The sequence below is a fragment of the Polypterus senegalus genome, chromosome 8 (genome assembly GCF_016835505.1).
Source record: "Polypterus senegalus isolate Bchr_013 chromosome 8, ASM1683550v1, whole genome shotgun sequence".
Taxonomy (NCBI): domain Eukaryota; kingdom Metazoa; phylum Chordata; class Cladistia; order Polypteriformes; family Polypteridae; genus Polypterus; species Polypterus senegalus.
Genome location: NC_053161.1, coordinates 78,952,623 through 78,978,024, shown reverse-complemented (window position 1 = coordinate 78,978,024; position 25,402 = coordinate 78,952,623). Strand labels below are relative to the sequence as shown.

Genomic DNA, 25,402 nt, shown 5'->3' with positions numbered 1-25,402 from the left:
AATTGTATGGCTTATTGGTGGAAGGGGATGGGTGATAGTCCAACTTCAATTTAGTGTTGTGCATAGCAAGCTGGTAGCCAAAACCTTGGCCCAAAGAGATTCTTTTCAATATTTTTGTAGTAAAAGAATGGTCAAGGAGGAGGTGAAGAGTATTAGAAAAATGAAAGGTGAGCTCAACAGTGAAATAGCAATGGTTTGAATTTGTATTTTATTGTGAAGAAGTCGATAACCTCACAAAAGTAACAGGGACAACAAAGGAGATACTTTGTGATTTGGAAATTGTATAAGGAGAAATACTGATTAGATTAAATAGGCTAAAATCTAACAAATCACTAAGATCTGAAAATATTTATCCTTGAGTGCTTAAAGAAGTGAGTACAGATATAAACCCTTAAGACACATTTTTCAAATATCTTTGCACACTGAGAAAATGCATAAAGACTGGACGCTAGCAAATATTATCCTGTGGCAATTGAGTTAAGAAAATATAAGCCAATAAGCTTAACTTTGTTCACTACTGGAAAATTTGTTTACCTCCAGAAAAACAAGTTGAAAAAAATAATTATGTGTAACACCTAAACCTAAACACCTAATACCTAAACATCAACATAAATATGATAAGAGATACATATGATATTTATATTTATTTTCAGAAGGCTTTAGATAAAGTACCACTTAAAAGTTTAGGTATTCAGAAATTGGAAATTCAGGATGAATATACACATATACATACATATATATTTATACACACAGTATAATCCAATGTTTGACTGCATGTATGTCTGCTCGTTTTTCACGAGAGAATAGCTACTGGATTTATATTGTTTTTTTTTCTAGAATTGCTTGAACATTCCGGTTGATTTTGTGATCTCTCTCTTCACGCTATCATAGTTCGCTTGTGGTACCGATTTTTTTGCATTGGGGTGGGGTGGGGGGTCCTCCTCACTCACACATCAGCCACGGGATGTATCATGCATCCGCTTACCTAGAGAACAAGAAGATACTTAACAAATTTAGATTGGGCTTTTTTCTAGAATTTGCTTGAATATTCTGGTTGATTTTGCGACTTCTATCACCGTGCCAAGAATTATAGTTTGCTTGTAGGAGTGATATATTCGTGCTAATCTGAGACAGGGGCTGTGGGCCGAGGGGAGGGGGAAGCGTGACATCAGGAGTGGGGAGTTGGAGGAACTGTTCCTCCCCATCCTCAGACATTTCCCTCCTCCAGCTCCTTCACATCATCACACAAACATGCACATAGGGCCTTGGGGTGTGGGTAAGTCAGGGGGTGCGGGTATGGATCCCATTTCCGCAGTCCTGTGGCAGCCTACCCCCCAATTTTATTTGCACATTAAACACTTCCACAAAAAACATTCCACACAAATGCACACTTAGGGCCTTGGGAGTGGGCACACTCAACGGCATCCGGTGGGGGGAAATTTCAGCCTCACTCCGAGTGCCGGTGTCCACTTCCAATTTTAAACTGCACCTAGTCACGGAGAGTTTTGGGGGGGAAGTGGGGCTGTGTGTTGGCATCAGCTGGTGTAGGCCACATGGTGCCGGCACTGCCCGCATCCCCCCAACCACAAAAAGCACCTTATCAACACACACCAACATTGCATTAGAGCAGGCGGAGGGAGACTAGAGGTCTTATTACACCTCTGTTCTCAGTTAGCTGCCCGGGGCTGGAGGCTAGGAGTGGGAGCTGGCCGTCTGCCTGTGGTCTGGAGTGGTGGGTTGCTTTGCTCTGCGTTGGACGGGGGTGCCTGCTCACTATTACCCCTGCGGAACGGGGCTAACTCTGACGTCCAGGAATGGTTGCACCTCAGGTACGGCAGCACCGGGACCAGAGTTAGTAGGGTGTGTATGAGGAGTGTGAATGGGTGTCTGGCGTACATCCTTGTAAGTCTTGGGTTGTATGTGTATGTGAGAGCATGAGGGAGGGAGTGTATGACTGTGTTTGTGTGTGACTGTATATGTCAGGTGGGGTTTTGGACTCCTCTGCTTTCCTGGGACATCTGACAATACTACAACATCTTTGCCTACCTTCCCCCTGTTTTAAGCATCTGTCTGGTCGCTCCCGGTGGCTGCCTGGTGGGATCTGGTTCCCTGGGCTCTGTTGGGTCCCGGGCTGCTGGGTTCCGGGCCCGGCCGACTCAGGGGAGAGCGGCTGCGGGAGGGCCTGAAGGCTTGCCGTTGATATCTCCCGGGACTCTGCCGGCTGCTGGTTGTGACACCCGGGGTGATCCTCTGCGCCTCTCGAGTGGGGGTTGGGGCTTCTCTGGTGACGGCCTCCCTAGGGTCTCCGCGCTCTGGAGTGACCTCTGGATCTCTGGGCTTGGAACTCCCTCCATCTTCCGCACGTTTTTGGGTGCAGGTCTGTGGCCCTTCACACTGACTATTGGATGCTCCTATAGAGAAACCTTACACATACAAGCGTGCGTACGCACACAGGTGCTCACATGGTGATTTCATAAGTATGACTTGGACATTTTCATCAGCACATGACCTAAGGTTGTGGTTGGCCCTAAATGCCTTAGTAATAATTACTGTATGATTGTCAGCAAACATTTTTACTTTTATATATCTTCATGTAGCTAATGCAGCAATGTTTTTTGTCTTGTGGTTTGTTTTTTTTCCCCCTCTATACGAAAACCCCCCCTTCCCCCTTGACCTCCATCTCTTCCTTCTCTCTCTTCTTTTTCTTTCACTTTTGTCTCCGTGTCTGGTTCGAATCTTAAAAACATCGAAAAATATTTTTAATAAAGTTTTGGTATCAGGCGTGACGTCAGCAGAAGCTGTAACGCTCCACCTGAGAGAAAAACTGTAAGGCTAGTCGCCAGCATTCAGACATCAATTCTGATTGCTTCACAGCTGAACAGGACACGTGAAAAAAAAGGAGTGGGGAGTTGGTCTACCTCTGTGTTTTGGAGCGTAACTTGCCTGTGCTTAGCTAGCAATACTTTTTTGTTTATTAATTTTCAAAGTTTGTCTTGTTGCACTACTATGCGGGAGGAGCCGCAGGGAACAACTTTAAGTATATAAGAATAAATCATTTGCAATGGGACACCGTTACACATCAAATTGGGTTTATTCATATTTCATCTTTCTTGTTATTTTTGTTAATTTTGAATTAATTTCCATGTACTTGTGTCAGTTTTGTTTATTAATCTATTATTATGTACTGTCACTTTAAATGAGCATCCATTCCTTAGATTCTGTGGGTAGTACCCGGAGAGGTGGGTCACAAATTCACCACTCCTGAGACCCCACCTCTGGCTATTTAAGTTCATGGAAAGAGGGCCTCAGGCAGTGGTGTATTGAAGTTGTTTGGAGTTCCATGAGTACTGTGTTTTTATTTAGATATTCAATGGTTTTATGACATTTTTTCTGCTGTGACTTTGGGTTATTGTTTACAGATTATGTTTCTGGACTTGTTTGCATTGAAATGCCTTTAAGGCAACTCCTTTTTCAATCTTAAGAGCATTTTTATAATACTGTTCCTTTTTGAATAAATATTCTCATTTGATAAATAATCTGCACTGTGAATCATCCCATCAAGCCAGATGTTTCACAGTTTCTACCTCTTGTGCGGCATTTTTGATATTTTGGAACTGTAAAAGGCATTAAAGCTAGTTTCCCCATTTTGGGTTTATTTTAGCCAGAAGCCTCAGCTAGTAATTGGGGACTGGTTGGGTTGGGAGCAGCGTCTTCTGTGCTGGCACTTTTGAAGGCCTCACACCAATTCTGTCATGTTTCTGACTCCAATTCACAACAGACACAAATTTAATTTGAAACTCTCCAAATATATATGACTGTGGTGACAATCATAATGGGACACAGTAAAGGGAAAATCAGGTAGCTGGTACTTAACCATTAACACAGAGAAGAGAGCACCTAGACTTTTCTCACTTTCCTGTGTTGCCCATGTTGCCTGCAGCTGGCATACTACTCCTTCTTGAACCTGGGTCATTGATAGTCATGAAACTGAGATGAACTGGACAATGAGGACACAACAACCAGAGGTGGTGCGAAGCGCACATGGCTTTTATTACCACATTTAAACATTAAAGTGCAGTCTTTCAATAAATAAATAACATATGAAACAATGCTCAAGTGGAGGTTAAAATGCAAATAAATAAAATCATCCAGTAAATAAGGTAAAATCCAAGAATATGCGGCAAGAATCCATGCCTAAAAAATGACTAGAGTCTTTGTGCTTCCTTCCAAAACAGATGTCTCCTATGCTCACCCTTTGCTTCCTCCTCAGCAAGAGTAGATGTCCTCTAACAAGCGCAGTCAACCCTTTATCCAGCTTGTGTCTCCGATACCATTACCCACCACCATCCCTCGGTGTTCTGTGGGACTTCCCGGAGCAGTTGGTTGCTCCTGCTCCCAGGGTGCTCAGTAGGAGCGACCCTACCACGTGAGCACCGTCTGCTTGCTCCACTTGGGGCATTGTCCCGAAACACATGCCTCCTGTCCATGCAGTGGCTTTGCCACAAACCTGACTCATCTTCTCTTCCATTCTTTGCCTTTAACCTCCAGACTCTCCCTTTTTTATTCCTTTGTATCTAACAACGATTCTTTTACACTAATTTGTGTAAAAGAATTAAGATGGTGTGTATGGCATCCTATTTTGTTCCATGGAGTGCCAATGGGGAACAGTCTTGCTAATCAAGCAATCAGCTCAACTCTACAATTAACACCCCAGGGCTGCCCTGCTCCACATCAGCACCTGCACCCACAAAGCCTGGACCAAACAGCATTTAAAATTTAATTTTAAATTTAAATTTAAATTAAATTAAATTTAAAAACTTACACACTGCCACGGACCCCAAACATGCACCATCACATTTCCACCAAACTTAAGGCTGGCACAACGATAATGTGACATAATTTCTGTAGGTCAGCAGACATACATAGGGGTCACCATTATGTGCTTTCCTACCACAGGACATTTTTTCAGGAACCAGGGCCTTTTTTGAAACTCAGGAACCTTTGTAGCATTCCCACTACAGGAACTCGGGACATTTGTAGTGCCTGGTAGGGTTGCGAAAACTACTGAAAAATCACTAATATCAAAATTAACAATTTAAAATTACTTCAATATTGATTTTTCAATGTATCATTTCTGCAGCTACATTTACAAATGAAATTCTGGTCCGTGATGGCTAGAGTTGCTCTGCTTCCCCTCACTTACTCACTCAAATGTTTTAATATGGCAACTGGTTCAGAGCCCCCCGATGTCTAGAGTGAGCAATCAGTACTACGAGACATCAAGAACGGGGGTTGGGGGATGATTCCCCTCGGTGTCTAGGGCACACAATTCTTATCTTACCTAAACAGCATCCCTCAGCTGCTTTTGTTGCCTAATGAGTTGCCTGGATCTGCTTAAAGTATCAATATGCAAGTCAATACAAAGAATTTTCTAGAAGTATCTTATTTCTAACTTAAGGAAATAATAGAACAAACATGTAAACTGTTGCATTTGAAGGATGTGACAGCTTTTTTTCTGCAGATTAAAATATTTTGGTAATCAGTTAAATGTTTAATTTGTTAAGACAAGTGTCTCCAATTACTTTTACATGGAGGACAGTTCTTTTTTCCTGTGCTGTTTGTTTAAGGGCAACAGTATTCAGCACCAAGGCTTCTTCACTCCCTCAATTTTTAAACTGTTGCTGTGTAGGGGGCTGCTATAGCATGTTACTTGATTTTATTACGTGTGATTTAATAATTTTACTTTATTACATTTACTATATAAATGTAAGGTGCTATAACTTTTCAAGGCTCAATTGTATAAAGTGTCAGAGCTCGCCCACATGCTCCTACTCATCCAGCTGTGCTCCAGAATATGTATTTCGTGTATCAACACCGATTTACAGCCCAACAAGAGCATGTCTCGCAGAAAAACACATTGACATGGTTGTCTTTCTTGCAAAAATAAATAAATTTAAATGCCTTTGTAACTTCTATTTTCAGAAAAAATGCAAAGTGCACTGATGGAATTTATGCAAAGCCTTTGAATGTGTTAGTGGTATGTTTGTGCATTACTTATCTGAACTGTTACAAAAATAAAACATTAATGTTCTTTTAAATTTAAAGTTTGTTTTAAAATTTTCCATATATATTGTTTATAAAAGATTACAGTAATTACTCAATTAACATTAAATGACATTTGTAACAATTTCTTGCACTTGGTCAGTAACAGCATTTGTTTTCATCAATGTAAAAAAAAAATTAAATAAAAAAACTTTCTGGAACTTTTGAATTTTATAAAAGACTGCATTACTTGTATTTGCAATTAATGACTACAATTTCTAATTGATTTTAGAAAATTTAATGCATGCAGAATTGCAAATCTATACTAATAAAAGGCAAAGCCCTCACTCACTCACTCACTCATCACTAATTCTCCAACTTCTGAAGGCTGAAATTTGGCAGGTTCATTCCTTACAGCTTCCTTACAAAAGTTCGGCAGGTTTCATTTCGAAATTCTATGCGTAATGGTCATAATTGGAAGCTGTTTTTCTCCATTTACTGTAATGGAGATGAGCTTGAACGCCATGGGGGCGGAGTTTCGTGTGACATCATCACGCCTCCCACGTAATCATGCAGTACATAGAAAACCAGGAAGACCTCCAAAAAGCGCTGAAGAAAACATGCATTATATAATTGAGAAGGCAGCGAAACAATAAGAAGCGAGCGAGTGACATATACAACCATGTTCATGAGTTCTGCTACTTCGGAAACAAAGCACGATGTAAACCTACACTTTAAATTAAGTTCATAGACAGGCTGTCGCTGGCGTTTGTAATTTAGTGCCTGCCCATATAAGGCCGTCCGTCAGCGGCAATCCAATAGCAAACTCCCACTAAATATTCACGGGTGAAGGACTGTCCTTATGCAGAGGAAAATGAGATGGTCAGGGTGGTGTTTGACACAAACTCAGCGAAACTGCGAGAGAAAGTTTTAAGTGCCAGGACTAAGGTAACATTAAATACAGCCATGGACATAGCACGAGATGGCACCAGCACAGCTGGGAACCTTCGATGCATGTACACCGAAAGCGCTCACGAACGGACGAGTGCACAGATAAAAGCAACAGTTCCAAAGAGCTGAACAAAACCGAATTACACAATTGAAAAGGCAGCAAAAAATATGAAGCGTCTAATACATACAAGCATATTCATAAATCCAGCTACTGCGGAAACAAAGCACACGGTGGAAAAAGTCAATGTCCCGCTAAAGGAAGACAGTGTAAAAAAAACCCGTGCATGCAGTGTGTCAGGTCTCAGATAAAGAAGAAGACGAGCTGTTTATTGATGCAGTAAGAAACGAATCGATGAATGAAACCTGTCATCTTTACAACGATTGACAAACACGGAATGTAACTTGAACACAACACATCCTACAAATACGAACCTGATTGAAAGAAATAATGATAATCAAATCCTTGATGACAGCAACACTCAGTAACACTCACAAAACAAATACTGTATATTGACAGTCATGTTACGTTATTTTTAAAATGTTCCCTTTTCTTTTCTAGCTTTTTAACACACTACGCTCGCTGCGTCATACGCTGGTATATATATATATGCATATATATATCCCGATCTACACTCGAATAATGGATACTTTATTCGCCATCAATGATTGTTTTGGTAAAGCCATACTCAGTGTATTCATTAGATGAACGGTAAAAAAGTAAGAGTGAGGGGAGGATGACTTATTGAGGCATGCAGGCTGTAGTCTTGCGTCAACTCTATCTGAATTGCGCGATCAAATTTGAAAAAATATATCTTTTCAAGTTCTATTTAGTCCATATGTGTCAAACTCAAGGGCGAGATCATTTTATATACTGTATTATTGTTATTAATGGCCCGGGTATATGAAGCGCTGGTAACACAATAAACTACAGATCCCATAATGCAGCGCTTCAGCTGCCTTGCCGAACACTTACCGCGTTAATCAAGTGTAGCTTATGATGCTGCAAGTTATTGCGAAGCTAGCTCACACGATGCTGATGAGAAAAGTTGATTCTGAAAATAGAGCCTTTAAAAACCGATGGGAGGCTGAGTATATGTTTACTGAACCCGTGTGTCTCATTTGTGGAGCTAATGTGGCTGTAATTACAGAATTTAATCTAAGACGGCACTATGAGACAAAACATCAGGGTAACCTGAATGCAATGCAGAAGATACAGAAAGCAAAAGAATTAAATAAGAATCTGACACTTCAGCGGACGTTTTTACCCGTGCACAATCACAAAGTGATTTCAAGTGAAGCTGCTTTTATGGGAGACACAAATGCACCACTTTCCCTGTTGCCAAGTAATGTTAAACCAAGTCGTCACTACGGTGTTCCCAAATCGCACTTTGCTGATAAACTGAGCGCACTGAGCTTGCACGGCGCTTTGGTGACTTTGAAGAACAAAAAAAGTCCGTCTACATGCGGCTCGAACCTTGTGCATGTTTGGTAGCACATATCTGTGTGAGAAGCTCTTCTCAGTGATAAAGACTAACAAAACAGCACACAGGAGTCGCCTCACTGATGAGCACCTGCAATCCATCCTGAGAATCTCCACAACACAGAACCTCACACCAAACATAAACGAACCTGTTGCCAAAAAAAGATGCCAGGCGTCCAGCTCTAAAATGACATATGAGCAAAGACAACTGAATGATTTGATTTGTTATTGCTGAAAGGAACACATTTTATTTATATTTCCAGGTTTTGTTATGCAGCATGTTCATATTTGAATTTGTATAATTTTGACAGGATATATTTTTATGGAGAGCAAAATCTTTTGGGATATTTAAAATCTAAGTTTATTTTTATATAAAATTACATAAGAGTAAAGAAATTTGAATGTTTGTTCTTTTAACGTTTACTTTATTTCTAACTTGTATAATTTAGACAGGATACATTTTTATGGAGAGCAAAATATTATAAGTTGTTTAAGGTTTGAGTTGATTTATTCACGAATAATATTCCAGTCTGTTTTTACCATTCCTACCAAAGATATTTCTGTCGACTAAATAAAAATTCCTTCTATTTAAAATTTAAGTAGAACTTGAACAAATACGATAGTTCATAATATCCACGCAGATTTGCACGTAAGAGCGGAGAGAGTTATCCGTTTTAACAAGCAGCGTATTGCACTGATACGAAATAGCTGTGTGTGTATATATGTAGATATGTATGTATATGTATATATATGTGTGTGTGTGTATATATATATATATATATGTATTTGTGTGTATATATGTGTGTGTATGTATATATATATATATATGTGTATATGTATAGATATGTATATATATATATGTTTATGTGTGTGTGTGTAAATATATACATATATATATATATATGACAGCAACACTCATCACTCACAACAGTGACAAAACAATTACATTGACAATCATGTTACGTTATTTTCAAAATCTTTCCTTTTCTTTTCATTGCTTCTGTAACACACTACTTCTCCGCTGCGAAGCGCGGGTATTTTGCTAGTCTATACTAATAAAAGGCAAATTCCTCACTCACTCACTCATCACTAATTCTCCAACTTCCCGTGTAGGTAGAAGGCTGAAATTTGGCAGGCTTATTCCTTACAGCTCACTTACAAAAGTTAAGCAGGTTTCATTTCGAAATTCTACACGTAACGGTCATAACTGTTGATAACGGTCGACAACATCCGCCATGTTGAACTTTCTTATTTATGGCCCCATCTTCACGAAATTTGGTAGGCGGCTTCCCTGCGCTAACCGAAACCGATGTACATACTTACTTCGATGGTATGACGCCACTGTCGGCCGCCATATTGAACTTTCCAACGTCACTAATTTTCCAATTTCCCGTGTAGGTAGAAGTATGACCCCATCTTCACAAAATTTGGTAGGTGGCTTCCCTGCGCTAACCAAAACCGATGTACGTACTTATTTTGGTAGTATGATGCCACTATCGGCCGCCATATTGAATTTTCCAAATGTCACTAATTCTCCAACATCCCGTGTAGGTAGAAGGCTGAAATTTGGCAGGCTCATTCCTTACAGCTTACTTACAAAAGTTAAGCAGGTTTCATTTCGAAATTCTATGCGTAACGGCCATAACGGTCAACAGCGTTCGCCATGTTGAACTTTCTTATTTATGGCCCCATCTTCACGAAATTTGCTAGGCGGCTTTCCTGCGCTAACCGAAACCAATGTACGTACTTATTTCGGTGGTATGACGGCACTATCGGCCGCCATATTGAACTTTTCAACGGTCTTTGTTACTTATGGGCCCATCTTCAAGAAATTTAGTACGCTGGATCCCAACGCTTAACTGAATCCTACTTACGCATATATATACGTCCATAGCCTGCAGCTCGGTCACTGTGTGAGGCGGCGTTGGGTCCCCCATCCCAACGCCTCCCACGTAGTTGGCTGCCTGCCTATATAAGGCCGTCCGTCGCTCCGGTCTCTATATTCCCTCCTTGCTTTGCCACGGGATTCACGTCTCCCTGCAGATAACTACATCCTTTTTATTTAATCCACAGCTTTTCCGCTATTTTAATGTTCGTTTATTACGATTATAGTTATTATTTAGGTATTTTAGACTTACTTTACATTGTTCAGGTACCCATTTCCTTTATCATTCCAACCGTACCCCCATTAACATGTCTTTCGAGGTGATCACCATCGATCAAAGAACTGTCACTTACCGAGTGGTTTCCATGCCCGGAGATGGCACCTACCTTTTCCATTCTCTGTGTTGCATATTGCATGGCTATATCAGGCTCACTCTTGATATCTGGAGGCACATTGTGTCTTATGTATTGAATGACTGGGACAGGTTCAAGGTGTGGACTGATGACGGTACAGGAGATAATTATACTACACGGGAGCACTATAAGAGTGAAATGCTTAAGCCCTTCACCTATGCAACTGCATGTGAGTTGATGGCTGCCGCTGAATTGTTCGGTTGTCGCTTTCAAGTGTACCGAAATGGCCAAATATTTTACACCTTTCGACAACCGCCAATGCCTCTTAAACATCTTAGATTGACAGGTGACGATTTCAGTAGTGGACACTTTGATGTTTATGAATGCTTAAACTCTCAAAAGCTGGATGTGAAGTTATCGATGAAACCGGTTGTATACTTACAATGCTTGACAGATACCGAATGTCTCTTCAACACAAGTCCTACAAATACTGTCGTAATTGAAACAAACCATGAAACTCAAACCATTTATGACAGCAACAATCCAAGCTGTGAGATTTGAGACAAGATTACTGTTCACATGGCCAACTGTACGTTGCTTGCTCAAGAGTTAGCTCAGCGCACAGCTTGGTCATATTACAACCGGAGGGACGAAATGACAATGTGGTATACAAAGAGATCCTTAACAAATAATTATTGGTATATTTTCCCTCAGTTTAAAAAGGTTTAATTTTCTTCTTAACAAAAATTTTAAGGCAGTACTTTGCCGCTGCGAAGTGCGGGTATTTTGCTAGTTAAAACATAAACAGATAGCGTCTGAGTAATAAAAAGGATATATAATTATAAAAAACCCTTAACAAATAGATCAAGCAGTATGTTATTTATCCTTGCCATGTTATGACAGGCTACGACTCACTATTGTGTTTCAGAATAGTGTCGGGATCAGCTTTCTTAGTTCCTTTTCTGCTTCTTCTTTGCTGGCGAAGAAATAGAATTGACCTTGCAGTTCTACTTTCAGTTTGGCAGGATACAAGAGGCTGTATTTGATATTGGCTTGCCGTAACCGCTGTTTGATGTTATAGAAAGCTGCACGTTTAATAGCTGTTGCTGGAGAGAAATCAGGGAAGATACGAATGTGGTTATTTTCATATATAATCTCTTGCTTGTATCTGAGGAGTGCCATCACCTCTAGCTTAAATAATAATTTCTCGAAGCGAATAATAAAAGATCCAAGTCTAACGGTATTTGATCCGCATACGCGATAAGCCGCTGCTATTTCAGAATCTGCTTTAAAGTCCTCTCCAATTACTTTAGAAAATAGTTAAGCTGCGAATTTCACTGGGTTTGGACTTTCTCGATTCTCAGGTAGACCTTCGATTCTAATATTATTCCTTTTGCTTCCATCTTCCAAAGCAGCAAGTCTGTCTCCGAGTTTTTTGCATTTGGAGTTGGCAGTTGTTGCTTTTTCTTCAGCACTGGCAGCTAGATTTTCGGCTGTTTCAATCTGAGTCATGAATGTCTCCTTGACATTCTCCAGTTGATCAGCAAGTGTGCTCAGTTTAAACGAGGTTTCCTGAATGTGCTCTTCAAATTTACCCAGCATAGCTTTAAAGACTGCCTCAAAGCGAACACATATGCGTTTCTCCAAGTCTTTATTATCCTGTTGCTGCTCCTGTCGCAGGTTCTCATTTGCTTTTTCCCTTGCCTTCTCATTTGCCTTCTCGCTTTTCTTTATATCTTTCTTTATCTCTTGCATGAGCTCAGCGATCATCACCTTCAGTTCAGTCAGATCAATTCTGCTTTCGTGCACCGTAGGCGAGGCGGTGGGCTCTAATGAAGCCGGTGTTCACGGCTCGCGTGGAGTAGTTGAAAGCGCAGACTGCAAGGCCTTTTCCACTTTCAGATGATCTTCTCCAATCAGCGAGCTACCATGACCTGCGTCACTCACACTCGTATATTTGTTCCCCATTTCGCTCTCAGCCGGGGACGATGTAATATCTGATCCAGGTCAGTCTCTGAAAGGCCGTAACTTGCGCTTGAACTTGGGCTTGCCAATCTGAGCTTGGATGAAACCTATCCTGAATTATGGTACAAAGTCATTAAACACATGTCTCACTGACCTCTTTAAAAAGATTCAGCACATTGGGACTTGAAAGATTACAAATATTGTTTTTACAGAAGTTCTGAAATAAAAGTAAAACTAATGAAATAGCATCAAATCAAAGAAAAAAAAAATCTTAAAAGTGTGTATCCAGAAAAACAAAAACGGGGGTTGGCAAGCAAAGCGAGCAGGGGGCAAAGTCTCCTAGTTTCTTACCCCAAAAAAAAAACACTGCAGGACATCAAATATTTCAAAACAGTCCTACAGTGGATCCTCTCATATTGTAGTATTAAAAGAGTATGAAGAAGCAGATAGACTGGCAAAACTAGAAGCAGATAAAGACACAGAAAAACAAAAAACACAATCTGTTAGGTATTCGTATAAAATACCACTGCCACAGGGCGGTTACCATCAGTGGCGCAGACCAGACTGTTGATTCATTTTCATCTAAGGACTGAACATGACAGACTGAGGCAACACGTGCACAGGGAGATGCACCTTGTGCTATTCTCCATGTGCGTATGTCTGAGAGAAGAGACTTGGCTAAGAAACATCCCACTAATGGAGAAGCTGTATGGGCCTGTGAATGCTTTGCAGAAGACCACCAACATCATCTCAAGAGCTGGCCTTCAAGTACAAGTGTTAAACAATAAGAAGGAGGAGAGTTAAAAATTTGACTTTTAAGGAAAAAGCTACTGTCTGAAGAATAAGCTGAGTTTAACTATATTCAAATATAACAAATATGATATTTCACTTTGGAATGTGTTGCATTTATCATCACAAGTAAGTTATAGTTGCTTAAATCAAGCCACAACACCTTAAAATAATTTCTAATTAAATTTAACATTTTTTACTTACTTTTGTGGTCAAAACACTCCATGTACAATGAGTAAAAAGGAATTAAGGCCTATGTATATGTAAATGTCTAATGTGAAGTTTATATTAAAAATACTGGGTGATGATTTCTTGAATATTACTGACCTTATCCCTCAGTCACTACATGCTTTCTTCTCTCTCAACTAATTCATCTTGCCCATTCTTGTAGCTTTTCCTTTCACTGCACACCTGTCACTTTCTTTTCTGCTTTGAAGGATGCACCTGCAGTGAAAATTGATCTTTGGACTCAAATGCTTCAAATGTACATAACGTAGCAGATATTTATCTTTTCTATATAAGTGCATTGTGTCACATTTGTTAATTCAACATTCCATTTATATAAATTTTTTTAAATTGTAACAGACATGACTCCTTCAGCGCCCTTCCATAGTAATGACGTTCTTTGAAGGTGGATATTACTCTCATTGTTTCTGGCAGAAAGATAACACTTACAAAAAAGATACTTACAAAATCAGGATAAATATTGATTGTACACACACATTTTATGCATTAAATGATGAAAATATTTAAGCTTCTGACCAATTCTGTAATTCACTGAAATTTTGTTTTCTTTGATATTTTTATTTCTAAGCACTAAAACTTTAAATTATTTTAAAGACATTGTTTCATGCTTAAAAAAAAAAGTTAAGAAGAAAAAAAAGTGAAATATGACATTTTTTAATTATTTAATCCCCATACTTGAATATTTTGTAGAGTGACCTTTTGAAAAATTGGCAGTTTTAAGTATTTTGGGTTAAGCATGTTCAAGCTTTGTACACTGTTCTGGCCAATTCTTCCAAGTAGGTTTTCTGCAGGTTGTTTAGTTGGATGATGCCAAGCATCTGGAAATTCTTTGGCTTTATTACACATGGGGACAGAAAACCACAAGCTATATGCAGCCTGCATGTATGAACTGCAAGTGAGTCAATGAAAAAATTTAGAGCTTCAGGCATGGATTTTTCCCCCACAGGTTAAAATGTTTTTTGTAGCAAGTTAAAACATTTAATGGATAAGAACAAGGAAGTTTATCTTTACTTCTGGGGCACATTTATTTTGTGCTTTTAATCTTATGGCAGCACTCCTTAGCACTAAAGGGCTCTGAATTGGTAAACTGGACACCACTCATCATCTCTACATCTCCCAATGTCCAGGCTAATTTGCCCTCCATGACATAGTCATTCTGGCCCCCAATCGTCATCTGTCTCTAATTTGCTCTCCCTCTCTCACACACACACACACACACCACTTCACCACCTAACTGCTAATGTGCGGTGATGTGATGAGCACACTGGCACAAAAATAACTGCCATTGCATCATCCAGGTGGATGCTACACTAAATGATGGTTGAAGTAGCTCCCCACTCACTATGAAAAGAGCTTTGAATAGTGATAAAAGTGCTACATAAATGTAAAAAATAATTATTAATTATTAGAAGTGAAGGATGTGGTGGCAGCGTCTTGCTGAGGAGTTGTTTTTCAGATTTAGGGACTGGAAGACTAGCAAAAGCCGAACAGAGCAAACTACAGAGAAATCCTTAATGAAAACATGCTCCAGAGTGCTCTGAACCTCAGACTTGGCTGAAGATTCAACTTTGAACAGATAATGACTCTAAGTACAAAACAATGACAACAAAGGAGTGGCAGAGTTCATTTGGAATGAGTGCTCCATTCTTGGGGATCGACAGGGAATTGCAGAAGAAAATCCTCAGATCCAGGTTTGTAAAGTTGGTTGTGTCCTAGACAAACTCCAGGCTGTAGTCGCTGCCAAACGTGCTTCAACAAAGTACCAAGCAAAGTGACTGAAGATCTGTGTCAATATGATATTTCAGTATTTTTAATACATTTGCAAAAATTCCTAAAAACCCTGTTTTTGCTTTGTCATACTAAAGGAAATGAGTGTTGCTTGATGAGGGAAAAAATGATTTAAATGATTTTATCATAAGTCTGTAGCATAATAAAATGTGTAAAAAGTGAAGAGGCATGAATACTTTCTGAAGAGACTGTATATACAAACAAACACATACATACATAAAACAAGTATACACGTACTGTTTACATATAAATATATGCTGTGTACATATTTTACAATGTCTTAAAAAGTATTCAGGCCCAATGTTCTATTGGCACCAAAGCTTAAAATGGACTTAAATAAAGGTCTACCATCAAACAATAAACGTTACTAACTCCTTGTTCAGTCATTCTCTTTCTACCATATTCTGAAAAGACAGTCAGCACGCTCCAAACAATTGCATTTTATTCTGTTTAATCAAGGCTTATCTCTATCACACTTAGTAAAAACATTTAACTGTAAAACAACACTGACTTTTTCAAAAATGTAAGTCTTTACTTTGATAACCAAAAAATAAAATAAATAAATAAAAAGTGTGCTCGGGGCAATGAAACTTCAATCTACATGTTTGACTACCACAGATCAGGCCATGACAGTCTTCATCAGCCCAAATCTCATACAGTTGGTTATGTACACTATAGCTTCACAAAAAATACATAGTGGTGAGATAAACAGCAGGGTTTCTTCTGGATATGATTTAATGAAACTGATGCTAAACTTTGTTTTGCATGGGATTTTGTATCTGCAAAACTCAGAGAAAGGATGATTTGGAATTTAAGCTGAAAGAAAAGTACATTGCTTCTTAAGGGTTTGGCCACACCATACACCTCTTTGGGGCTCTATAAATCTCACAGAAAAGGGCCTTGATGAAAATAAACCTGAAAAAAACAAAACCTGGCATTTTGAAATTCAACATTGCGAAACAACCCATGATGAGACAAAATGATGTACTCTTAGACAAAAACTGTTAATCAAAGAAAATCAAAGAAAGCTGAGAAAATAACTCTGCTCCATCCCCACTACTCTACATCTTTATATCTATACTAAATAAAAGGCAAAGCCCTCACTGACTCACTCACTCATCACTAATTCTCCAACTTCCCGTGTAGGTAGAAGGCTGAAATTTGGCAGGCCCATTCCTTACAACTTACTTACAAAAGTTGGGCAGGTTTCATTTTGAAATTCTACACGTAATGGTCATAACTGGAACCTATTTTTCTCCATATACTGTAATGAACGTTAGCTCGATGGCCACTGGGGGGCGGAGCTGCGTGTGACATCATCACGCCTCCCACGTAAATCACGTGAACTGACTGTGACCACAGTACGTAGAAAAGAAGGAAGAGCTCCCAAAGCGCGCTGAAGGAAAACGCCGAATACTTTATTCGTGAGATACAAGTTTAATGAGAAGACACAAGGTATAAACGAGACTTTGGATCACTTTGTAATAGAGTTAAAATTGCTGTAGCAAAAAACTTTTAAGTGGTGGGTCTTAGCTAACATTAAATAAAACCGTGGACATCGCAATATCACACAAGAGAGCAGCTCATGTGAACTGACTGAATGCAGTACGAGTGATCACTTCCATGCATCAAACCTGTTTAAAAAACGCATTACACAATTGACAAGGTAGGAAAAGAATATGCTCCGAGTTGAGCTCCACACGTACGCGGTCTTGCGTCATGCTGCCACCAAATACTCACAGAAAAATCCACAAGTTAATACACACGCTGTCTCTAGATTTTCTCCACACTCAATGTATTCCTCGCATCCCCGTTACACCCTCTGATCTCCCATTTCAATTCAGATGCCTCCAATTTATAGTAAGGCTCTGCTTCACGATGAGAAGTAATAAGTCTCAGGGACAGACCCTACAAAAGGTTGCCATTAATTTTAGGCAAGATTGCTTTTCTCCTGGACAACTATACGCTGCATTCTCAAGAGTGAGCTTGCGCAGCTTTGTCATATTACAACCAGAGTGCTGAACTGACAACGTGATATATAAAGAGAACTATAATAATCGTAATAAACTAACAATAAAACAGCGGAGAACCTGTGGATTAAATAAAAAGGCAGCATCCTTGGTAAAGTAAGGAAAAAGGATGGCTTTATATGTCGTTCGTTTATAAAACAGCGGAGAAGCTGTGTAAAGGCTGCTTCACAAAAAACCAGCGGAGCGCCTTATATGGGCAGGCAGTCAGCTAAAGAAGGGAATCGATAAATATCTATAATCGTGATAAACAAACAAAAAATAGCATACAAGCTGCGAATTAAATAAAGGAGATGGGTACCTGAACAGTAAAGTAAGTCTTGAATAGCTACACAATAACCATTACAATCGTAATAAACAAACAATAAAACAGTACTGAACCGCGAAGCAAGGAAAAACGACGGCCTTATATGGCGTTCGTTCATAAAGCAGCGGAGAAGCTGTGGTATGGCAGCTACACAAAAAAACAGCAGAGCGCCACACTCTGAATGTATTCCTCGCATCACCATTATACCCTCTGATCTCCCATTTCAATTCAAATGCCTCGAATTTTAAGTAAGGCTCAGCTTCGCGATGACAATTAATAAGTCTCAGGGAAAATTATAGTAATCGTAATAAACGAACAATAAAACAGCGGAGAACCCATGAATTAAATAAAAAGGCAACATCCTTGGTAAAGCTAGGAAAAAGGATGGCTTTATATGTCGTTCATTTATAAAACAGCGGAGAAGCTATGTAAAGGCAGCTTCACAAAAAACCAGCGGAGCGCCTTATATGAGCAGGCAGTCAGCTAAAGAAGGGAATCGATAAATATCTATAATCGTAATAAACGAACAAAAAATAGCGTACAAGCTGCGGATTAAATAAAGGAAATGGGTTCCTGAACAGTAAAGTAAGTCTCAAATAGCTACACAATAACTATAACAATTGTAATAAACGAACAATAAAACAGTACAGAACCGCGAGGCAAGGAGATACGATGGCCTTATATGGCGTTCGTTTATAAAGCCGTGGAGAAGCTGTGTGAAGGCAGCTACACAAAAAAACACTCTGAATGTATTCCTCGCATCACCGTTATACCCTCTGATCTCCGATTTCCATTCAAATGCCTCAAATTTCCAGTAAGGCTCTGCTTCGTGATGACAATTTTCTGGCACCCCCAGCAACAGCTGCTCGCATCCCAAGGGAGATATATAGAGATCGATATAGATAGATATATAGATAGATAAGATAGATATACTGTATATATATATATAGATATAGATAGATATCTAGAGATATAGATATATATTTATATATATCTATAGATATAGGTTCTTCGTTGCTGCGAATCGCGGGGATTTTGCTATATACTGTATATATATATATGTAGATATGTATATATGTGTATATATATATATATATATGTATATATATATATATATATGGATATGTATATATGTATATTTATCTGTATATATGTATATGTATGTGTATATATATGTTGATATGTGTATACAGTAATCCCTCGCTATATCGCTTCACTTTCAGGCTTCACTCTATCGCGGATTTTAAATGTAAGCACATCTAAATATATATCATGGATTTTTCGCTGGTTCGCTGCTTTCTGCGGACAATGAGTCTTTTAATTTATGGTACATGCTTCCTCAGTTTGTTTGTCCAGTTGATTTCATACAAGGGAGCTAGCTGAACGGAGAATTTCTTGTAAAATTCTGCAAGATAGCCATCAGGGCCTGCTGCTTTCCCACCTTGGAGTGACTTTATAGCATCTAGTAATTCTGATAACGCCAGAGGTTTATCAAGTTCCTCCGCACTAAAAGTGTCTATTTGTGGTATCTGTAATGTATCCAGAAATGCATTAGATTGTGTATTGTCTTCTTTAAACTCAGTAGTAAAAAGGGATTTATAGTAGTCTCTGAAAGTGTGCATTATATTTTTGTGGTCAACGATTTTACCTCCGTTTGCGTTGGTGATTACTGAGATTGCATTGCGCACTTCTTGCTTGTGAATTTGTTGAGCTAAAAGCTTATTAGCTTTCTCTCCATGTTCATAGTAATGATGTCTGGATTTATAAATTAGTTGTTCAGTTTCTTTAGTTGTCAAGAAGTTTAGTTCTGAATGTAGAGCCTGCCTTTTACTATGTAGAGTCTCACTTGGTAGTCTGGTGTGTTCTTCATCTATTCTAGTAATTTCGCTTTATCTCTGCTACTTTCTTGGCTTCGGATTTATTTCTGTGGGAAACATATGAGATAATCTGTCCTCTTAAGAAGGCCTTAAGAGTTTCCCAGAGTATTCTTGCAGAGATCTCGGGGGATGTATTTGTCTCTAGAAAGAATTTGATTTGTTTGGATATAAATTCTGTACAATTCTCGTCAGCTAATAGAAGCGGGTTGAGGCGCCATCTAAGGGGTGAGTGTATGGGGCTTAGTAATTTTAGCTCCAAGATCATAGGTGCATGGTCAGAAATAACAATAGCATCGTATTTGCAAGATTTAATCATAGGCAAGAAGTTATTGTCTATAAAGAAGTAATCAATCCTTGAGTAGCAATGATGTACTGGTGAGTAGAAAGAATATGTTCTTGAATTTGGGTTTAAAAACCTCCAGGGGTCTGATAAGTTGTGATGAGTTATAAACTTTGTAATTATCTTTGCGGTGTTAGATGCCGTTCCCCTGTGGAAGAAGTCCTATCTAAAAGTGGATTTAGAACACAATTAAAGTCCCCAGCCATTATAAATTTATGAGTGTTCAGATTGGGAATGGATGCAAATAAATTTTGTATAAATTCCTTATCATCAACATTAGGTGCATAAACATTAATCAAGATCATTTTACAGTTAGATAAATCTCCCATGACCATTACACATCTCCCTTCAGGATCCAATACTACATCTGATGCTACAAATGGTACTGTTCTATGTATGAGAATTTCCACACCTCTAGTTTTCTTTGTAAAACTAGAAAGGAACATTTGGCCAGTCCAGTCTTTTTGCAGCAGGAACTGATCCTTGCTTAGTAAGTGGGTTTCCTGTAAAAATACTATTTTAGCGTTTAGACCTATTAGGTGAGAGAGTACTTTCTTTCTCTTTAATTCGTGATTCAGGCCTTTAACATTCCAGCTCACGAAGTTAACTTCCAAGGTTTCTCCTCTTTTTATTTTATTTCACTGCAGAATTAACTCTTGGCAGCAGCCAGCAGGGAGACTGTCCAGCACATGCGTACGGGCACCGTTCTCACCCCTACCACCTTTGCCGTCACTTCCCCTACCTCTTCATATCTTAAATTATTCTTGAGGCAGATTGAAGGCTTAAGTGCCAGCTTAAGTGAAAAATTAAACAAAACATACTAATTAATTGCAACACAAACACTGACTTAATCAGTTTTACGCGAAAAGATGGCAATGAAAGAAGAGCAGCAAGTGCATCAACCTCTGAGCAAATAAATGCTAAACATACAGAGAAAAGAGTATGAAAACTATGAATGCTCAAGTCAAGTGTATTCACTGCACATTACCGTGCAGTGCACCGTTACTGGTATCCTATATTTTATGTTGGACCAATTGCAATGCACATGCAAAATTTTATTAAAGTTTGTTTTAGCCTTTTTTGCATGATTGGCAAACAAATAGATTACATAAAATGCGTAGATCCAAAAAATAATAGACACTGGACATACTACTTTTGATGCTGGTGGAAAATCCCTGGGGGTTTATTTGATTCAAACCTAGTTCTGTAAAATTTGACTTGCTTGTATGGAATGTTATTTGATTTTAATAAATTCAAAAGAAAAAAAAATCGTTATAAAGCATTAAAAGAAAGAGTAAAGGAAATGAGTTGTTTTCTTACATCTAAAACACATGCAAAACAGGCAGATTGTGTAAAGGTGTGACAAGTGTAAGTATGAGTGTGCATAGGAACTTTGCAATGAACTAAGTTGGTGCTTTTTGGCAAATGTTACTATGATAGGCTATTAAAATGGATCACCTGGGTCAGGAAATAGAGGGATGTATGTTATAGTTGTGAGGATTTATCAGATAATAAACCAAGGACTAATTCATCTAAACAGTGGTTTTCAAAAAAAAAATACGCTAGTGCTCAATTTAAGTAACGTCAACAACAAAGCATTCAACAAACATTTGTTGAAGTTCTTCTAATAAAATTCATTGATAAAGTAAATAGAAGTTTTTCCTGGAGATTTGTGTCTGGTCAATCAGTGTTCCCAATTAACATTTAGTAGTGAAAAGCAGCAGTGTGTGGATAGCGCAGTCGCAGTTTCTTTCAACAGATGCTAAATACCTGGCAAGAACTACATAAACAGAGCTATATAGATGCAATTTACTTAACTTTGTACTAACAAGTCACAGGTCCTGCTGTTAATGAATCCCAAAATCACTAATGTTACAATGCAATGGAATGTCAAGCTTTTCTATGTTTTCTATGAATAATCAGCCATCTCCCATGTACTAGTTTGTTTTTATATTCACCTGCCTGATTGCCATCAAACTAAGTGACAACTACTGTTCTCAATTCAAATGGACGTTGTCTTATTGAAGTTAACCAGGTAAGTGCTGCCTTGATTCTGTCAATATGGCACTGATTCACTTGTCAATGCCTACCTTAATAGACATTTTGTTTATTTATATGTTAAGTTTTGGAATATCCTGATCAAGAATCTCTCTCCGAGAAAAGAAACACCGGTTTTGTATCTTAAAACACCATGCTTCCAAACACATACTTTTCACTGGCCAGTAGTTGTATGTGTGCTGCTACATGACAACATTTTGAAGAAGCTGAAAATGACAAAGGCAATACCCTGTACAGCCACTATACTACAGCGTACTGAAATGCAATACCAATTAACCAATATGATGGCAACATCAGAAAATCAGCTCATGAGACTGCTCATATTTCTGACAACACAGAAATCCTTTTGACTGTACAACACCCCAAGCTTAAGCAATTTTGCATCCTAACACTGCTCATACTGCACATGAAACAACTATGGCACAAAGTTAATACTATTCAATTTAATTTTTACAGTTTAAAAAGTATTATTTTATGTCCTTTATAAGTGATGATATATGTCTGCATACATTTGGACATGCTCTTTATGTGGAGTAATCACTGCATAAATACATATACATACAATGTTGAATTTTAGCTTTACTATACTGATCTGAATCTCTCACATGATAAATGAAGACAGTATATTGCCTTAAAAGTAAAAATTTAATTCAGAACCTAATTATGTTTTTATTTACAGAAATCAGAACCTATTGAATATAACAACTGATGCAACTTTATTTCTAATACAGCATTTCTTATTTTAATTTAACAAATATTACTTAATTTTACAAAGATATATTAGCAAACCAAGACATACCTTCTTTGCCAAGCCATTTTGTGAAGTCTGTAAGAGTTTCCCATTGTGTTGCATTCATATGAACATGCTCTCGATTACTGATGTACTCATTGTATACAATATTATTGTGTACTCGCTTTGTCCCTAGAAACATGTATTTGAAAAGGTATTAGACATTTTTAAATGGTGGTCATTAAAACAGCTTTATAATAGAGCATGATTGTTTCAGATTAAGGATTTGAGTAATTTTCTCTAAACATCTTACCAAATCGTCTTCGAAGTAATTCCAAAAAGTCATTCTTGAATTCCCTTAAAAAAAAAAACACACACATAAATGCTCCATTTAAAAAAAAAAAGAAAAACATCAAAAAAAAAAAAACCATAACAAAGTAACCATACTTGTAAAAAGGCTCCTGATCATAAGTTACAAGTTCTATCTACAGGTACAAAGTTGATTTATTTCAGTAATTCCATTCAAAAAGTGAAACTTGTATATTAGATTCATTCATTACACACAGACTGATGCATTTCAAATGTTTATTTCTTTTAATTTTGATGATTATAACTGACAACTAATTAAAGTCCCAAATTCAGTATCTTGGAAAATTAGAATATTGCGAAAAGGTTCAATATTGAAGACACCTGGTGCCACACTCTAATCAGCTAATTAACTCAAAACACCTGCAAAAGCCTTTAAATGGTCTCTCAGTCTAGTTCTGTAGGCTACACAATCATGGGGAAGACTGCTGACTTGATAGTTGTCCAAAAGACGACCATTGACACCTTGCACAAGGAGGGCAAGACACAAAAGGTCATTGCTAAAGAGGCTGGCTGTTCACAGAGCTCTGTGTCCAAGCACATTAATAGAGAGGCGAAGGGAAGGACAAGATGTGGTAGAAAAAGTGTACAAGCAATAGGGATAACCGCACCCTGGAGAGGATTGTGAAACAAAACCCATTCAAAACTGTGGGGGAGATTCACAAAGAGTGGACTGCAGCTGGAGGCAGCGCTTCAAGAACCACCACACACAGACGTATGCATGACATGGGTTTCAGCTTTTGCATTCCCTGTGTCAAGCCACTCTTGAACAATAGATAGCGTCAGAAGCGTCTCGCCTGGGCTAAAGACAAAACTGCTGCTGAGTGGTCCAAAGTTATGTTCTCTGATGAAAGTAAATTTTGCATTTCCTTTGGAAATCAAGGTCCCAGGGTCTGGAGGAAGAGAGGAGAGGCACAGAATCCACGTTGCTTGAGGTCCAGGGTAAAGTTTTCACAGTCAGTGATGGTTTGGGGTGCCATGTCATCTGCTGGTGTTGGTCCATTGTGTTTTCTGAGGTCCAAGGTCAACGCAACTATCTACCAGGAAGTGTTAGAGCACTTCATGCTTCCTGCTGCCGACGAACTTTATGGAGATGCAGATTTCATTTTCCAACAGGACCTGGCACCTGCTCAAAGTGCCAAAACTACCAGTACCTGGTTTAAGGACCATGGTATCCCTGTTCTTGATTGGCCAGCAAACTCACCTGACCTTAACCCCATAGAAAATCTATGGGGTATTGTGAAGAGGAAGATGCAATATGCCAGACCCAACAATTCAGAAGAGCTGAAGGCCACTATCAGAGCAACATGGGCTCTCATAACACCTGAGTAGTGCCACAGACTGATCGACTCCATGACACGCCGCAATGCTGCAGTAATCCAGGCCAAAGGAGACCCAACTAAATATTGAGTGCTGTACATGCTCATACTTTTCATGTTCATACCTTTCAGTTGGCCAACATTTCTAAAAATCCTTTTTTTGCATTGGTCTTAACTGATATTCTAATTTTCCGAGATACTGAATTTGGGACTTTCATTAGTTGTCAGTTATAATCATCAAAATTAAAAGAAATAAACATTTGAAATACATCAGTCTGTGTGTAATGAATGAATCTAATACACAAGTTTCACTTTTCGAATGGAATTACTGAAATAAATCAACTTTGTCATGATATTCTAATTTTATGATCAGCACCTGTATATCTTGAACCAGGTAACAAAGTGAATTAGCTATAAACCATGGTGCAACTACATTTCACCGATTGCTTTGAAATTTTGACACAACGTTGCATTCGAATACGCGCGTGTTTTTATATACCTACTATTATATAGATGTCAGGTAAAAACATGCTTTTTTGAAAAACAGCGCCATCTGTTGGACGTAAAAGCAACACACACTATACTAAATATTTTACAATTCCATTTCAATGTTTCCGATTTACGATCCATTTACAATTTCCAAATTGCGGTAAATTGGCAACCACACAAATGCGAAACGGTAGCATCGAAGTGGATAACCAGTGGGTTGTTCCATATTCGCCTTTGCTATCAAAAACATACAAAGCGCACATAAACGAGGAATACTGTAACTCCGTTAAATCGATCAAATACATTTGTAAGTACGTGAATAAAGGTAGCGACATGGCAGTTTTTGGTGTGCAACCAGAAAGAAGTGATAGGAATGTGGTCATACATATC

At 38.5% G+C, this 25,402-nt stretch overlaps 1 protein-coding gene across 1 annotated transcript in view; it reads right to left on the bottom strand.

Annotated features, from left to right (window-relative positions):
* kin (Kin17 DNA and RNA binding protein) overlaps window positions 1-25,402 on the bottom strand; it is an 82,903-nt gene that overhangs the window by 39,226 nt on the left and 18,275 nt on the right. The window contains exons 3-4 of the mRNA XM_039761318.1: window positions 23,152-23,195; window positions 22,908-23,030 (exon numbers count right to left, since the gene is read on the bottom strand). Coding sequence (XP_039617252.1) covers window positions 22,908-23,030; window positions 23,152-23,195 — 167 coding nt within the window. The remainder of the gene's footprint in view (window positions 1-22,907; window positions 23,031-23,151; window positions 23,196-25,402) is intronic.